At 49.7% G+C, this 18,390-nt stretch overlaps 1 protein-coding gene across 1 annotated transcript; it reads right to left on the bottom strand.

The window, feature by feature from the left end:
- Positions 1-4,888: 4,888 nt before the first annotated feature.
- FAM180A (family with sequence similarity 180 member A) lies at positions 4,889-18,168 on the bottom strand. The gene is made up of 3 exons (XM_047763662.1): positions 17,804-18,168; positions 8,528-8,628; positions 4,889-6,129 (listed from the first exon to the last, which is right to left on the bottom strand). The coding sequence occupies exons 1-3, from the start codon at positions 17,877-17,879 to the stop codon at positions 5,785-5,787; spliced, it is 522 nt and encodes a 173-aa protein (XP_047619618.1). The 5' UTR covers positions 17,880-18,168; the 3' UTR covers positions 4,889-5,784.
- Between the last annotated feature and the right edge of the window lie 222 nt (positions 18,169-18,390).

The following is an 18,390-nucleotide window of genomic DNA, read 5'->3' as shown; positions in this document are numbered from 1 at the left end:
TTCACCTATGGGAAGCAGGACACAGGCGGTGGCCCTGCCCATTCCTCACAGCCAATCACCGCGTTGGAAAGAATGAGTCAGTATCTCTTCCAAAGGCAGTTCAGGATTGGTCCCAGCAGGGGCCTGCTGATTTTGCAGAACCTAAGCAACTTGCAAAGCTTATTTTTGTTTCTCAAACGTCCCAGGGGCTGGAGTGATGGCCATCTTTGTAAACATAATCCCACTTCCCCGAGCACTGCTTCAACATTTCAGAGCATAGGACACCGATCTTTCTCTGGGAGGGCCACTTGCTGACCTAGTCCTTAGGAAGATATGTCTGGTTGCAGGGAGAAAATGAAGTATTAATCCTGGAGAAATTGGCCCCAGAGTACACAATATTAAGTCTTTCGGACTTCCCTGGTGGCCAAGGTCCTTGGCATGAGCACCTGGGTGAATACAAAGCATCTGAGTCAGCAGAGGATGTTATGTCAGAAAGACCACAGGCCTTTTAGGAAGAGTGGGAAGGGAACCGCCCCTCTGGAAAAGTCTAAATGCCAGTCTCATTTCAGAGACTCATGAAACCCAGATGCCAATGGTCTTTTGGGCTGGAGTAAATGTTCGTAGGCTCCTCTCTGAGGCTCTTTACCAAAACGGAAGGCTGGTATGCAAGGAGAAGGTGGGAGGGCAGGAAAAAAAATGGGTGGTTTCAGGTATAGGGCCTTTTCAGCCCTTGGACTCTGGAATTTCTGCTGCTTACAGATCAGGAGAAGCATTTCTCTTTTCTCAGAAAGGTCATGTGGATCCGGGGCAAAGAAGAAAGAAAAAACAAAAGGAAACCCCCCACACTTTTATAACTGGTGGTCCTTGGCAGCATTGCCTCCATCTGAGAGATGATGAGCAGAGTCAAGGGTTATGAAATGCATGTTCTCTTGAACTCACAGAATGCAAGGAATGGCATTTCCAGGTCTGCAGCTATGCCAGTTGGAAATAATCCCCAGGCTAAAGGCAAAGTAACTCCAGAAAGGTGACTCCATAAAACGCGTTCTTCTTGACCTCTAAGGCAGGAGCACCTGTGGACAGCCCTGGTCCCCTTTGAAACTGGCTTGCCATTGTAGGCTGAGCCTCCATGATTTGTCTCTTTGAATGCATATTCAGGACTGGCTACCATATTTGCTATATTCGGGCCTCATTTTTGTGATGATTTTAAAACTCAGAATGAATGCTACCACGTGTGTGATGTCTTGGTGGCAAACATTAAAAAGACTGGATGAAAAATAAACAGCTGTGGAAGTCAGCATTTGCTGTCAAACCCAAGGGCCACTTCACATTCCTTGGTGAGATAATCTGAGATAACAAAGATTCCATTGAGCCTGGAAATTCCATCAGGACATTTTTATTACATCATAAGTGAATATTTGTTAAATAAAATTACATCAGGTGAGTGGCACAGTAGGACCAGTAGTTCTCTTTTAGGACTCTATCCATTTTTCAGATAAAGAAAACATATTTTTTTTTTTCTTTTTAGGGCCACACCTGAGGCATATGGTGCAGCAGCTGGCCTACACCACAGCCACAGTGACACCAGATCCAAGCCACATTTGTGACCTGCACTGCAGCTTGCAGCAACACGGGATCCTTAAGCCACGGAGCGTGATCAGGGATTGAACCCACAGCCTCATGGATACTAGTTGGGTCCCTAACCTGCTAAGCCACAAAAGGAACTCTGAGAAAACAGTTTCTTAAGAAAATTTTTTATATTCTTCAAGAAATGTAAGTCAGATTCCACTTAAAAGAGGTATTAAAAGTAGTCAGACTCTTAGAAACAGGAAGTTGAATGGTAGTTGTAAGGGGCTAGGGGGAGAGAGAAGAGTTGTGGTTTCCTAGGTATTACTTTTTGCATGATGAGCAAGTCCAGCTGTCTGTCACCCGACAGTGTGCATATATGAACCATACTATACCACCTGCTTAGAAATGGGTCTTAGAAATTTAGATGGTAATTTCATATGATGTGTTATTTTTTAACCATAATAAAAAATGAAAGATATTAAAATGATTTAGGAAAGTAAAGAGCACCACATAAAGTCATTTAATAAGCATTTAGTTTTAGACCCGTGACCTGTGGCGATACCTTCTGACTGACTGGCCACTTAACGTGATTCTCCTTTAGTTAGACTCAGGTTGAGATGACAGAGCAATGACAGTTTCAGCATGTAGATGATTTCCAATTTCTCTTGAGTGACACCAGAGGTAGCCATGAGAATGCCAACTACAGAGGAAACTTCCAGAATTTTTAGATCCTAAAATTTCCCAGCAGTATAGAAATGGCAGAATGTTTCTCTTAAGTCACAGGCAAGTTTCCACTGCCAGTATCACACCCGGATTATTCTGTGAGTAAAAGGACAAAATGGGACTGGGCTGTGACTGTGGTGTGTGTGGTGTGGCATTAATGAGGCAAAATGGAAGAGTCCATTGCTGTCACTGGACCAGTCCTCCCCTGCTCACTGGGCAAAGAGTCAGGTTTTTGGGTGGTGGTGAGCAGAATATTTGATTTTGCATGGAAATGAAGTCATTGCTAGAAGACTCTTCGTGGGTAAACAATTTGTATTCAGACTAAAATAGTGTTTAAGGATCTAGTTACTGAAAATGAAATCTTCATTTATCTTTAAAAAGGTTGTGCCCTTCTTGTTTCTGTTGTTCAGTCATTGATTGCTACACCAGTATGGACCTGATATATTGGTACAAAAGTGCCTTTAATTTTTTTGTGGCAGGGATAGGGAACTGTCATTGTGGTCACTGGTCCTAGGAGCCATCCTCTCTTTCATGGCTCTCCTACCCCTGGGAGCAGCTGTGCATGTCCTAATGTGGTAGGCGGGGACGACAATGGTGGGTCTTTCCACCTGGTGACTAGAAGAAAGCTTTGGGATCCCTTTTTTTTTTGGTCTTTTTAGGGCTGTACTGGCAACCTATGGAGGTTCCCAGGCTAGGGGTTGAATCAGAGCTGTAGCCGCCGGCCTATGCCACAGCCACAGGCACGCCAGATCCGAGCCATGGCTATGACCTACACCACAGCTCATGGCAATGCCAGATCCTTAACCCACTGAGGGAGGCCACGGATCGAACCTGCGTCCTCATGGATACCAATCAGATTTGTTTCCACTGAGCCATGATGAGAACTCCTCAGATCCTTTAGGATAGGGGTGCAGCCCCAGGGTGGGTGTAAGGCTGACTGTCCAGGTATTACACAGTGTCTAGGGGTTGAGATCTCTGCTGACCCCCACCCCAATCCACATCCAGGACAAGCACAAAAACGGAAGGTTGGCCGGGAGGCTCTCTGCGTTCTGGGCAGTCCCAAACTTGTCTGTATGTTGCCCTTCATTTTAATCAGGCAGTGATCCCTGAAGGAAACTGTGCATCCAAGCACAGACTGCAGAGATAGCGAGAAGTCACCCAGAAGAAGCTTGAAGACGCCTCGAGGAATGGTTATAAAGATAATCAGAATCGGGCCCAAAGACAGAGCAGCAGAGACACCAACTCCAGTGTGAAGCAAGAAAGAGACAAGGGGAGTGACCATGTCAAAGAGAATGTGTAATATTAGAGAGAGAGAAATGGAACAAAAAGTATATATATCAAGAGTCTGAATTTGAGGGAGATAAAACAGCAGGATGATCAGGGAATGAGAACCTGAGAGACTGAGAGTGGCAGGATGCAAAACTGGGTTTTCTTTGGGGCGGAGCACCTTCTCACCGCACGCTGGTGTCCCCCCACGAGCCCGAGCAGCTTGTGCTGCCAGGCAGAGCTCCCGTGCTCAAAGATTGTAAAGAAGTCCAGACCAGCTTTCATCATCATGAAATGACAATTGTTAAATACCCATTTCAGAATCAAATTTAGCCCCACGAATCCTCGCTTATTCCAAGATCAGACTTGCTGCCACTTTAGCTTCCAGAGCCCGGCTGCAAACCTCAGAGTGGCTGGATAGATCTCTGAGCTGGTGAAGAGTCTTTATTAGAACCCAGGTGTGGAGTTCCCGTCGTGGCTCAGTGGTTAACGAATCTGACTAGGAACCAGGAGGTTGTGGGTTCGATCCCTGGCTTCGCTCAGTGGGTTAAGGATCTGGCATTGCCGTGAGCTGTGGTATAGGTTACAGACTTGGCTCAGATCCCAAGTTGCTGTGGCTCTGGTGTAGGTCAGCATCTACAGCTCTGATTGGACTCATAGCCTGGGAACCTCCATATATCACGGGTGCGGCCCTAGGAAGGACAAAAAAAAAAAAAAAAAAAGGAACCCAGGTGCTTTACTGCTAGCAGAAGCCCTCATCTATTAACTCTTTTTTTTTTTTTTTTGGCTTTTTAGGGTCATACCCGCGGCATATGGAAGTTCCCAGGCTAGGGGTCCAATCGGAGCTACAGCAGCTGGCCTAGGCCACAGCCACAGCAACTCCAGACCCAAGCCTTAGCTGTGAACTTAACCCACTGAGCAAGTCCAGAGATCAAAGCCACGCACCCTCATGGATATTAGCTGGGTTCGTTAACCGATGAGCCCACAACGGGAACTCCCTATTAACTCTCATTTAACAAACCATTAGAACAAGACTCACTGTCTTATTTTTTTTCAGCAATGGCCTGATCGTAAGGCAGAACAATCAAAAAGGGCAAGTTACGTTGGTAGCAAGGAAAAGGGCACTCTTACAGGCTGACAGCGAGGAAGGCAGCAGAAAAACTCACACAGGTGCGGACTTAGCAAAACCTGGGGCCTTTCAGGGTTGGTACCAACAGTCTGGCAGAGCTGTCGGGTCTAGGTGTCCTCCCTGGTCACATCTCATGGTTGTGACTGTGGGAAGTTCAGAAGTAGAAGAATCTCAGGGGTGATCTTATCTAGCTCCTTCATTAGAACGTTTCCAAGATACTAAATAAAAGCTTAAGGCATTTTATGTGAATACTTTAGAAAACACATCCAATCGCTATTGCTAAAATGGAAGCTTTGGTATTTGAAAGGGTAAAATTCTGTCCTCTGAAAGTCACATTTATTTGAAGCACTTAAATCTCTGGGGATGCTGGGCAATTTTAGCATGAGGCTAGGCAGGCCTGGCTGTTGGTGTCACCTCTTTTGTTAGGCTGACTCTCTCCAGGTTAGCTTTGTTTCTCGGTACAAAATGCAACGCATGACAGTCGCATTTCTATGGGCCCCCTCTGTGTTTCTCCAGCTTTCAGAAAAGAAGAGTCTAGATACATGGGTACATGACTGATGTTCTGACTGATTCTTCTTGGTGGCTTTTGGAACAGTTGGGAAATACATCCTTAGTTAACAATGGATTGATTTGGCGTAGCTCTAGTTGCTTACTACAGAACTGTGGAAAGATGTTCATTCAGTCGAGTACCCTGGTCTCTTAGGACCAAAGAAATCTGTCCCTCACCTTCCTGCCATGCCCAGGCTTCTGTGCTGTCGCCCCCAGCTCTGTTCTCACAAATGTGGGTGTTTGTGTCACATTCACTCAGTGTCGAAGCACATCTTAGATGCGTACATGTCTCTAGGCAAACCGTTTGGCCTCTGGAGGCATCTTGAATGGTCACTCCAGCCTTTTTTTTTTTTTTTTTTCCAGCCCAGGTCACATTATGATATGAATCACAATCTTGTGCTTGTTAAGAAGTTAAGGGGCAAAGAGCATCGGGCTTTCTTACTTTATCTCTGTTACTCTGAGTTGGTGGTATGTGTTTTGAGGCTGGTCTCTAAAGGGAGTTGAGAATGAAGACTTTCTGGATTACTGTGTGTGCTGGTCCCTGCTCTGTGGTCCTGGTGCCGGCCAGTCTCTCAGGGAGATGCTCTGGGGCCTGAGGACCGCATCAAGTCATGCCTCAGGGCCTGGAAGAGGCTAAGGAGGGCCTGGGCCCAGACGTCCTTCTGATGCCCTTGGGACAGAGCTGTGCGGTAGGCCACGTAGGCCAGGGTCAGTGCTGTCCTTTCGAAGTCCTCTTTCTTGAGGACGCCGGGGTGGCTGGAGAGGCTGGCGCTCAGCCGGCGGATGTCCGGGATGCTCTTGGGGATCACGTCATTGCAGATGGTGTGGAAGTCGGCGGCCTTCCGTAGGGAGGCCAGCTCCTCGTCCTTGATGGAGATCTTCAGGTCGGGGCCGATCTCCAGTTCAGCCAGCAGGAACTGAGGAGAGACACAGGGTGTGGAAAGGCATGAGGTGTTTTTTTTTTTTTTTTGTCTTTTTAGGGCTGCACCCACGGCAGATGGAGGTTCCCAGGCTAGGGGTCGAATCGGAGCTGTAGCTGCCAGCCTGCGCCGCAGCCATGCAATGTGGGATCTGAGCCTCATCTGTGACCTACACCACAGCTCACGGCAACACTGGATCCTAACCCACTGAGCGAGGCCAGGGATCAAACCCCTGTCCTCATGGATGCTAGTTGGGTTTGTTAACCACTGAGCCACGATGGGAACTCGGGCATGAGGCATCGTTGAGGGCACCTGTGGATTCTGATCACGTGTAGTTATGTAGGGAGTGGCTCTGCAAAGAGCTCTGGAATCAAGAGGTCAGGGGCCCAGTTTCAACTGTCCCACTAACCGGGTAACCTCGGATGAGTTACTCCTCTCAGAGTCCTTTTCCTCTTCGTGAAATGATGAACAAGCACAGTACTTCACCAGGAGATTGCGAGGAGTAAATAAGACAAATACGGTGTCATCTGACACTGTGCCTGATACAAAGCCACTGTGTAAGTGGCTATTTGTGTTTCTAGTGTCCCGAATCAGCTGCTTCTTCCCTTTCTCCCTCTCACCCACCAAAGATCTTCTAAAGCACAAACTGACTGTTTTGGAGAATTTAAAACTAGAAGCTGGAATTTGAAAGATGTAGACAATGGCACCAGGAATTAAATGGGCTACAGATTTGTCCTTGTTTCTCACCTGTGCTTGAAGGTTAGGGGGTGGGGTCTGTCACAGGCATCCTTCTCTCCCCCCTCCCCAGGATCCTGCAGTGCCAGGCCCAGATCGGAAACCTAAGGAGTTCCCATAGTGGCACAGTGGAAATGAATCTGACTAGGAACCATGAGGGTGCGGGTTTGATCCCTGGCCTTGCACAGTGGGTTAAGGATCCAGTGTTGCTGTGAGCTGTGGTGTAGGTCGCAGACGCAGCTCGGATCCCACGTTGCTGTGGCTGTGGCGTAGGCCGGCGGCTACAGCTCCAATAAGACCTCTAGCCTGGGAACCTCCACGTGCCATGGGTGCAGCCCTAAAAAGACAAAAATACAAAAGAAAAAGAAAAAAAAAAGGAAAGAAACCTAAGAAGTACCTCTTGGACTCCGAGTCCTAACTCTCCTCTCTGTGGCTGGCTTCCCTCGGCTCTAATCCATCCTCCACACTCCTGTCTGTTATCTTCCCTAAAACAGATCTGTTTAGAAAGATCCTCTGACTCCTGTGTTCACAATGTGGCGAAGGCTCTGCATTTTCCAGTTTGTTCCCTGAGGCAGGATTTGAAATTCGCTGCCTGGCCCAGCTGCTTGGCTGCAGCGGGCTGTCTCCTTCTTGGCCAGACCGTCCTGGTACGTGGAGGAAGTCTCACGATGTCAGAGCAGGAGGGGAACTTTGGTGATCAGTGGAGACCCTCACTTAACAGCTGAGGAGGTTCAGGCCCAGAGAGAAACAGTGGCCTGTGCAAGGTCACGTAGCCCATAGGCGGCAGAACCAGAACTAAAGCTCACATCTTGACCCTGGAATTTTAATCCATGAACCAAACCAAGCAGCCTTGGGAAATATACCCATGTTTTGGAGAAGTGGGTCTGGGTGGCAGAGGTGTGACAGGCAGAGGAAGAGAGCCTTTAGGGTGGCTCCAGGCTGTTGGAAATGGGTCTGTCCCACTGTGAAGTTGCCGAGACACAGTTCCACTCAAACAATAGATTTGGCATTGACTGAATGCTGCCGAGGAGTCCTGGTGGGGGGACGACCACCGCCCTGCAGCTTGGGTGCTGGTGGGGGCACCTCTGGGCTGAGCCTAAATCTCTAATTTTGCCTCCACTGAACTCTTTTTTTTTTGTCTTTTTGTCTTTTTTGTTGTTGTTGTTGTTGTTGTTGTTGTTGCTATTTCTTGGGCCGCTCCTGCGGCATATGGAGGTTCCCAGGCTAGGGGTTGAATCGGAGCTGTAGCCACCGGCCTACGCCAGAGCCACAGCAACGCGGGATCCGAGCCGCATCTGCAACCTACACCACAGCTCACGGCAACGCCGGATCGTTAACCCACTGAGCAAGGGCAGGGACTGAACCCGCAACCTCATGGTTCCTAGTCGGATTCGTTAACCACTGCGCCACGACGGGAACTCCTCCACTGAACTCTTGATGCCATCTTTCCTGGGACAGCCTGTGGGAAAGGAGATGAGGTACCAGGAACACCTTCCTCTGGGTTGGGCAGGATTCCACAACCTCCACAAACAGGTCTAGGCAGTCCCCCAGGTGGCAGAGGCCACTTATTTTCGAGGAGTCAGGTCACTTCCCCGAAAAACATAGAGAAGGAACAATGCCTTTGGGGTGACACGAGTGGCCCACTGTGCCCTCTGCCTACCTCATAGAGCAGTTGCACTTCCTCCAGGGAGCTCTGCAGGATGGGGTTCAAGGGCACAGACGAGGACCTCTTTGGCCGGTGGGCTGCAGGGAAGAGCACGGCTGCAAGAAAGCAAGAGTGAGCTCTCGGGGCTGCTGCGAGCACCAGCTTCTCCCTCAGGGGAGCCCGAGGTGAGCCAGCCAGTCTTGAAGGCAACTGACTTCGAGTGGTGGTGGACACAAAGAGGAAGAGGTGACAGACAGCCCCAGTGTGTCCCAGAGAGCTCCCAGGCATGTCCGATGTTACTGTTTCACACCAGTACTTTCAAACCTGGCTTCACATCAGAATTATCCCCAACAGTTTTGAAAAATATGTATGTCTAGGGAAATGTATACCCAAGAATTTATGTTCAAACGGAAGAGAAATGAGTAAACCAACGCCACCCCTCCTCCCAAGTTTAACAACCTCCCTAATACCACGGTTCCCTCATAGCACTGCACATGTCAGTGCTTTGTCAGTGTGCAGTTTGCTGGCTTATGTTTATTGACCCTTTTAATTGGAGACTCAGACTCCTGGCTACTCCCCAGCCATCCGGGGAGAGCTGCCAAGAACCCATGCACACATGACAAAGTGTAGGAAGAGAGCTGCACAGCCCCGACGATGTCTCTCAGCTGTATGGAGCCAAGCCCAGGACCTCCCCCAAGGGCCTGAATCAGAAACGCATTTGGTGTAAAGTCAGTGATTTGCCACTGTGGCTCCTCAGTGGCTGCATCTAGAAGTGGCAGTTAGAGGAAGATGGGAGGGATGCTAGAGGTAGAGGGGTACCAAGAATTAGGAACTGATTAAGACACATGAAAGAGAAGGACAGAGTATGGCAGAGTGTAGGAACAGTCATAATAAATTGCACTTCTCCAGGGTTGTATCAGACTGAGAGCAGACAGCCCCTCCGAGTCTCAGGACACTGTGTGGAAAGGATCGACCAGCCTGCCGCCAGCTCAGAGAAAAAGGGGCAGCTTCTTCCAGACACTTGATTGTGATCTACTAGAAAACTAGGCAAGTAACTGTGAAAATTGGTGAAACTTTGAGGTAAGTAGCGCCCCCTGAAGTTGTGCAAAGCTGAATTTGCATAATGACACATGACAACTTTGCTTCATCAGGAAAGGGGCTGGAGTTCCCTTTGCTGCTTGGTGGTTAACAAACCGGACTAGGATCCCTGAGGATGCGGGTTGGATCCTTGAGGATGTGGGTTCGATCCCTGGCCTCACTCAGTGGGTTAAGGATCTGGCCTTGCCATGAGCTGTGGTGTAGGTCGCAGACGTGGCTCAGATCTGGCACTGCTGTGGCTGTGGTGTAGACTGGCAGCTGTAGCTCTGATTTGACCCCTAGCCTGGGAACCTCCCTATGCTGTAGGTGTGGCCCTAAAAAGAAAAAAAAATATATATATATATATAAAAGATGAAAGAAAAGAAAGGGGCCAGGGATGTCCAGAGTACTGTGTTGAAGAAGGGACCTGCATTTAGAGGGATTTAGAAGGATTTCTATCAGAAGTGATCACAGTAAAACATCTTCCACATAAAGGACATTTCCTGAAAAGCTCACTGGTTGGAATCTCCCACCTCCTGGAAAAGCAGGTTGGCTGTAGAGTTGCTTTCTCTGTGATCCATGTATACTGTAGCCCACAAGTTCTGCAGGGACTAGGATAAAATGCGCTTTCAGGCTTCTGCACACTGGGTGGAGCCTGGCAGGCTTCCAGGGTGCACGAGGCAGAGCTGTTAGCAAACCGTGTCCCTGCATTGAAGGGGACCTTGATGGGCAGAGTGACAGCCCTGCTTCCCCAGGGCCATCTTGGGGGACAGAGCCTCTCAACGCTATAGCATTATTTCCTAGCTCAGAATTTTAGCAGAATTTGCTCTTTGCCAAAAAGCCCATTTCCCACAGAATCATAGATTTTAGGGCTGGCCTCTGCTCACTCATGGCCTCTGTCTCCAGTAGGGCACAGGAGGGCGAGGCATCTCCTACTCCTTGCTTTTGCAATCTTGGCCAAATAGAAGAATCACCTAGAGCGCCTACGTCCTAGCTCCTGAAGTTCTGATTTAAGTGACCAGGGTATGATTAGGACAGTAAACTCTTTGAAAGCTTCCTAGGTGCTTCTAATGGCAGCCAAGGTTGAGGATCAGAGGCTGCTTGACCTGAAGCTGTGAGCAGGAGCTGGCCCAGCTCAGTTTGTCTCAACCTTGACTGTGCGTTAAAACCTCCAGGGAGCTTTTAAAAACCTAAGTGCCCAAGGCCACCTTCCAGGCAGGTTCGTGGGCATCTCTGGGGTGGATGTAGGCCTCAGGACTCCTGGACCCCAGGTCCTACAACCGGCAGGCAGGGTTATGACTGCTGGGCTGTCCAGACCCACTGCCCGGGAGCTGATGCCCTGCTAGTAGCTGGGATTGGTCCACCCGAAGGGCCTCACAGGGGCATCGGAAGAGATCAAGGCGCTCTCGTGTTCTCAGAGACAAGAGAGCGGAGCCACAAAGAGGGGTGTATTTTGACCCTGCTTTCTCCTTGATGGGAGGTGACACCAGGACCAGAACTCATCCCCCACCAAGATGTGGCCTGTTTCTTCCCCCGTGACCCTCTCTTCTTACCATGAAACCCCTTGTCAGGGTAGGATCTGAGCCACCTTACTTCTTGACTTCAGCTCGCTTACTGTGAAATTAAAGGTATTGTTCCTTTTTAAAAAATTCACACCGCAGCAGGTGGGGGGATAGGAGGGAACAAGGTCCTGGGCCTGGGGCCCTTTGTGCTGCCTCCTGGGAAGTTATTCACGGCCAGCCCTGCGCTTTCCTCCCTCAATTCTTTCCCTGCGAACAGCCGCTCCCTTCAGCCGCTTCCTTTAACGGGCACCCCCCAGGTGGACCCCTGGTTCTCAAAGAGCTGGGCAGAAAATGCTTCCCAGAAGAGCGAGCTTCACAATGGGAACATTGTTTCCCATAGCCCTTGCTCTATGGTTTTTAAACAATAGCAGTTGGGAGAAGAGTGTTAGAAATATGTTGAGCCTCTGGTCTAAGGCTAAACATTGCTTCAGAAAGCAGGCATGGGGAGAGAGCCCAGAAATGGCAAAAAGATGGACCCTCCCCCTTCTTCCCCTCCTCCACAGCCTCCCCCACCTTCTGCAGGTACTCCTCAAGCTTTAGACCAGACCTGCTTCCACATGGCTAGAAAAACAGCCCTGTTGCTCGAGGAAGCCTTTCCCTGGGATCCAGTCCCAACACCTCCCCATCCCTGGCACCTGCTCCTCATCCGCTGCTCCGTCTTCCCCAGCGCGCTCAGGCCCAGACCTGGGAGTCATCCTTGCCCCTGCCCTTTCTTCCCACACCCAGTGAATCAGCGAATCTTGTGGGCTTTACTTGCAGAATATATCTGGGACCCGGCTGCTTCTCACCACATTCCTGCTCGCCTCCTGCTCTAAACCTTGAGCGTGTCTCCTAGGAGTGTCTCTGCTCCCATCTTTGGCTCCTACACTTATTCTGTTCTTAACATGGCAATGAAAGAGATTCTGTGAAAGCATGTAGGAAACACAGGTTGGATGATGTCCATCCTCTCTGCCCGGAGCCCTCTATGGCTTTCGTCTCACTCAGAGCAGAAGCCAGAGATCTTCCGATGGCCACCAGGCATTGCAGACTTGACCTCTTCCTACCCCTTGCAACTCATCTGCTAGTATCCCTGGCTCATGCCCCTCCAGCCACAGGCCTCTTCACTGTTCCTTGAGCTCACCACGCATGCTTCTGCCACGGGGCCTTTGCACTTCTGCTCCTTCTGCCTGGAATACTCTCTTTGGGGACTGCATGGCTGGCTCCCATGTTTCCTTCAGGTCCTTTTTTTTTTTTTTTTTTTTTTTTTTTTTTGCTTTTTAGGGCTGCAACTGAGGCATATGGAAGTTCTCAGGCTGGGGGTCGAATTGGAGCTGAGGCTGCCGGCCTACACCACAGCCACAGCAATACCAGATCCGAGCCATGTCTGCAACCTGTTACATCACAGCTCACGGCAATGCCAGATCCTTAACCCACTGATTGAGGTCAGGGATCCAACCCACGTCCTCATGGATGCTAGTCGGATTTGTTGACCACTGAGCCACAACAGGAATTCCTCCTTCAGATCTTAAGTCATTTTCTCAGTGGGGCCCTCCCTGACTACCCTATTTAAAATTATGATCTTTTATACTCTATAATCCGCCCTTACTTTTTTTTTTTGTCTTTTTGCCTTTTCTAGGGCCACTCCTGCGGCATATGGAGGTTCCCAGGCTAGGGGTCTAATCAGAGCTGTAGCCGCCGGCCTATACCACAGCCACAGCAACTCGGGATCTGAGCCTAGTCTGCGACCTACACCACAGCTCACAGCATCGCCAGATCCTTAACCCACTGAGCGAGGCCAGGGACCGAACCTGCAACCTCATGGTTCCTAGTCAGATTTGTTAACCACTGAGCCACGACGGCAACTCCAATCTGCCCTTACTTACTTGACATTCGATGAACCAGCTGTTTTATTTTCATGTCTTTATTGTCTGTTTCCTCTCATTAGGAATGTCAGCTCCACAAAGGCCTGGGATTTTGTCTGTACTGTTTACTGCTGTATTCCCAGTGCCTAGCATCCTGCCCATGACTGTTTGTTGAATGAATACGCAATCCCATAGAAACACATTAACCATCCTTGTTATTAAACTCCATTCTCTTCAGAATGTTTCGCTAAATCCTCCTTTAACAGGGTGATTCTGGAACTTGTTTGCGGTTACAAGTCCTGGCTGATTATCAGAAAGTGGATGTTGTCTTCTGTCTCTGTCACACCCTCCCTTTATCTCTGAGGAGCCCCTGTGCCTGCCTGGGAGAAGCTACTTTTAATTCTCTTGGGCAAGGCTGGCGCCTGTCTTGCTCTCCATGCCTTAGCTCCTGCAAGCTTTCTTGCCCAGACCTAAGGGCAGAAGCCTCCCTCAGTGGAAGAGTCTATTTCTGTTTTGAGACTGATCCTCTTGTTGATTTTTTTATAACCTGGGATAAAAATCTCTTCTTCCCTTCCATCTCCCAAATAGATTAAAAAAAAAAGCCCAGAACAGGAGTTCCTGTCATGTCTCAGTGGTAATGAACCCGACTAGTATCCAGAGGACTCAGGTTCTATCCCTGGCCTTGCTCGGTGGGTTAAGGATCCAGCGTTGCCGTGATGTGTGGTGTAGGTCGTAGACACGGCTCGGATCCCACGTGGCTGTGGCTGTGGTGTAGGCCAGCGGCTGTAGCTCCGATTTGACCCCTAGCCTGGGAACTTCCATATGCTGCAGGTGTGGCCCTAAAAAGACAGTAAAATAAAATGAAACCCAGAACAGTGTTAAGGCTGATGGTGGTTTCCGTGTAACTGTGCACAGCATCAGTTTTAAAGAGCTCATTGGAAAGGATTCAAAGTGTAGACATATCAAGCCAATATACAATCACAATTGAAATGAATCAGTTGAAGCGACTCTGTGGAAACAGCAGTGGGTGGGTGTGGAAAGGAAACGCTCTTTTGTGAAAGATCTTTTGCCAGATTCTACTGATGTCATTCACTCTTTTGCCCTGGGGCCAGCCCTTTAGAAGCACAGTGATATTCGGAGGGAGCCGGCATCTTGGCCCCGTGTGTTGAGGTCCTCTGGAGGGCTTCTGAAAGGGCTGCTGTGAGTCAGCTCCCCTTGGCCAGAACAGCCCACCACCAGGGTGAGCCCGGGGCTGCTGGGGGCACCTGGCAGGCATGGAGAGGCATGAATGGATGCCGCAGTAGACTGGGTTGGGAGTAAGATCCAGCTCGGAGCTTCCAGCTGAGGATCCGGGGGCACGTTAACGTCTTCCCACCCTCCAGCTTTCTTACCTGTAAATGGTTAGCCTCGCCCCTGCCACATGCCCTGACTGTGGAGTGATGGACGCGGTGCGTGGTATACTTGGTGATGCTGGACCAGGTCAGTCAACACTGAACACCGACCCTGGGCCCTTCCCTTCGTGGAACATTCACGACTGAACACACACACACAACACCAAAGCATACATTTTCTGAAGGGTCATTCTTCCTTATTAAGCTGGGTTTAAAAGAAATAACGTATGTATTGAATAAAAATGAGATATTTATAGGAATTAATAGATACATTGCATACGTATTTTTTTAAGACTGGCTGGTTCCCCTGGCCCGCCCTGTGGTGCGCTGGCAGGACCTGGGTGGGGCTGGGACCTGGGCCAGGTATGGCTGGCTTCCTGGCGGCCTCGCTAACCACAGGTGAGTCACTTGGCCTTAGTCAAGCAGGTGGGGCTGGAGCAGCCATCCTGGCACAAAAGCTGCCTCCCCGGGGGGAATCCTAGAGAGCGCTTCTGAGGGAGAGGCTGGAAGGACGGTAGGAAAAAAGACGTCCTGATGGCAGGATGTATTCCTTTTGGTTTTTTTCCTATCTGTGGAGGCAGAGGGTGGGTGAGGGTGGAGGCTGGGGTGGTGCTGAGGGGGTGGGAGGAGGATTTGGTAGGGAGAGGTCTTCCTCAGATTGTTTCCAAAGGAAATTCTAAATTAGACCTCCTGTTGGGGTGGGATAAGGATGAAGGTGAAGGGAACAGTTAATACATTTGGAAAAATTGGCTTTTCTTTGGGTGTGACTCCCATTCTGTCTTTAAAAAAATGGCAGTTGTGCATTCCTTTTCTTTTGCCATTTCTTGGGCTGCTCCCGAAGCATATGGAGGTTCCTAGGCTAGGGGTCGAATCGGAGCTGTAGCCACCGGCCTACGCCACAGCCACAGCAACGCCGGATCCGAGCCTCGTCTTCGACCTACACCACAGCTCACAGCAACGCTGGATCCTTAACCCACTGAGCGAGGCCAGGGATTGAACCCGCAACCTCATGGTTCCTAGTTGGATTCATTAACCACTGAGCCATGATGGGAACTCCTGTATTCCTTTTCTTTTTTAAAATTTTAATTCTTTTTTCTTTTTAGGGCCGCACCTGCGGCATATGGACGTTCCCAGGCTAGAGGTCGAATCAGCCCTGCAGTTGCTGGCCCACACCATAGCCACAGCAACGTGTATTTCTTTTATGATTAGAAAAAAATGTTAAAAATGAAAAAAAAAGCAACTACGTGGAAGATTTTTGATGATGGTTGGGAGGGCTTTGTATCATCTGCTGGCTCTGAACACTGGGATGAACCACTAATCCAGCACTTGACACCAGCTGCCTCGCCATGGCCTCTGCTTCAGCTGCGTTGCTTTTGTGTCTTTACAGAGATGGTTATCATTACTGGGGGCGGGGGGGACCTTCCGCAGTGAGGAGGGGTGGGGCTGGAGCTGCTGCTCCCAGGATGTTGCTATAGAGCTCTCGAGACCTCAGACTTTCTTTGATGAAACTTTTCTGTTTTTTTTTAAGTGGTAGGTAATAGCTGACATTCACATAGCTCCTCATCTTTTACAAAGTGCTTTATTTACATGTGGAACACATCCTCCCGGGATAAAGCGGTATGGGTCAGTTTTTGCTTTTGTTACTATGTTACTTCTTCGAGAACTAAAACTCAGAGAGGTTAAGAAACTTGCCACACATCACATAGCCAATTAGAGGAAGATCTTGTCTTTCCATTTCTTCCACATTAGCTTATGATGCAGCTCTTGTGTTTCCAAGGCTGTAACACATCAGTTTGTCTCATTTGGCTTTCTGACAGCCTGTGCATTAAGGAAAGGTGAGTATTATCACCTTTTTTTTCTTTTCTTTTTTTCTTTTTAGGGCTGCACTTTTGGCATATGGAGGTTCCCAGGCTAGGGGTCCAAAAGGAGCTACAGCTGCTGGCCTACACCACAGCCACAGCAACTGGGGATCAGAGCCATGTCTTTGACCCACACCACAGCTTACGGCAAAGCTGGATCCTTAACCCACTGAGCAAGGCCAGGGATTGAACCACAGCTCTGTGGATCCTAGTCAAGTGCCTTAACCACTGAGTCAGGAAGGAAACATCCTATCATCCTTTTTTAATAGGTTAATTAAGGAAGGCCCCCAGTGTCACACACGGGTAAGTGGCAGAACACAACACCAAGGTCCCTTTGCTCTGTGCTTCCAATCATTGCACGTAAATTTGTACACAGAGTGAGCAGGAAGTTGTGTCTGTGTGTCTCTGTGTGTGATGTTTACCAGAAAAAGAGGGAAAACGCTACATTCATTATTTGCCTCTGGGCAACGATCATTTCACAGCCCAATTCAGACAACTGGCAAGTCCCTAATCTCAGGTTTAACAAATGAGGGAATGAACGCTCTAATAAGTGCCGTCAGTAGTTCTGGCTTTTCTTGATTTCAGATCCATCAGCTCCCATTGCTTTGCACCCAGCCCGGCAGCCCCTTCCTTCCCTGACACTCTCTCTCAGAACAGGGGGGCTCATCCCGCTGCTGCCCTGCAGTCTTCACCCTGTTTTGGATCTCGAGAAACACCAGTGAGACTGACTTTATTTTTTTTCCAGTTCTTTCCAAGAGAGAGACCTCAGTTGACTTTAAGCAGCAGAAAGATTTCAGTTCCGCTCAGCTCGGAGTGGTCAGCCCTCTCAGTCCCCCGCTCCCTAAGTGATAAACTCTTGCTGTTTGGAGGTGCTGTCGCTGTCTGCCCACAGGAACCAGGAAAGATGCCAGTCCGGCTTTGAGATGCTGCATCCCGAGGGAAAGGAAGTCAGCGGTTGGGAGAAGCCTTGCTGGGCTCTTTCCTTCCCAAGGGGGGCTGGCTGGGGCGCTGGAAGTAGCAGCCAGGCGGACCCGAGGATGCTGAGGGGTTGCGCTTCCTTTCCCGTCGCCGGGCCAGCTCTCTGCAGCTGGAAAGATGTGTCCACTCCTGCTCAGGCAGCAGCGTGGAGACCTCCACGTGGACAGCACCCCCAGCCAGGTAGCAGGCTGTTTGCCAGCCAGCACCTTCCTCCTGTCATGTTAGCATCAGTCCTGGGCACCTGCTCTCTGCGCCCCCTTCCCAGCTACAGCCGCCTGGGGGAACTCGGCCGAGTCTGTCCACTTCTGTGAAGCTAGGACACCTTCGCTCTGGCCTGTCAGAAAGGGATGCTCTCTGCCTTCTCCACCTTGACCCAGTTCCCTCAGCGGCTCTGATTTTTTTGGTATCATTACCCTTTAGCATGTCGAGAAGCATAAAGCAATGGGCAGAAAGGAGAGAAAAGGAGGGAGCAGGGTTTCTAATTTCCTCCTGCCCCCTCCACTTTTACCCCCTCCCCCAAATTTCCTAATCATATTGGGGAAAGAATAAGGAGCATCAATCAAATAAATCAAAAGCAACTCACCCCTGCTCCACCTGTGGGACAGAGTGGCCTGAGCATCATAACACAACAGCAGAAGCAGCAGCGTCTTCCAACACATCTTTTCCTCCAAAAAGGTGCAAAGTCGTCTTCCAACCAGTGGGACCCCAGGAGCCCCAGGTATGCCTGTACTGGTCCTCGCAGTGCAACAATATTGATCTTACTGCCCTTCCCTTTCCGGACGTGCTGAGATGCCCTCTCCTGCCCTAGAGGGGTGGAGGCAGGGGGCTGCCTCCTGGGGAGGGCAGGAGTGGGACCTGTTAAGCTACTCTCTCCGGGATTGGGGCCCTGAGCTTCCACAGAGAGACTCTGTTTTTGAGCACATCTGGAGTGACTCACGGGCATGTGATCTCCTTGGCAGTGGGGTGGATAAATATAATTTCTGTACTTGAGTTCCATGTGTTGGATGCACCCACTGGAATTTTTCTTTAACAAACAGACTCGCAGAGCTTGTTAGAGAGCCCGGCAAAGAGCTGGCTGCTGTCCCTGTCCACACACACACCCCAGCGCCAGGGGCGAGGGCTGCAGCAAGAGCCCAGAGTCTTGCTGGGCTGACGCCGAGGCTGAGAGCC

The sequence above is a fragment of the Phacochoerus africanus genome, chromosome 16, assembly GCF_016906955.1.
Source record: "Phacochoerus africanus isolate WHEZ1 chromosome 16, ROS_Pafr_v1, whole genome shotgun sequence".
Taxonomy (NCBI): Eukaryota; Metazoa; Chordata; class Mammalia; order Artiodactyla; family Suidae; genus Phacochoerus; species Phacochoerus africanus.
Note: the sequence above shows the minus strand (reverse complement) of the source record. Positions and strands in the feature narration are given on the sequence as shown.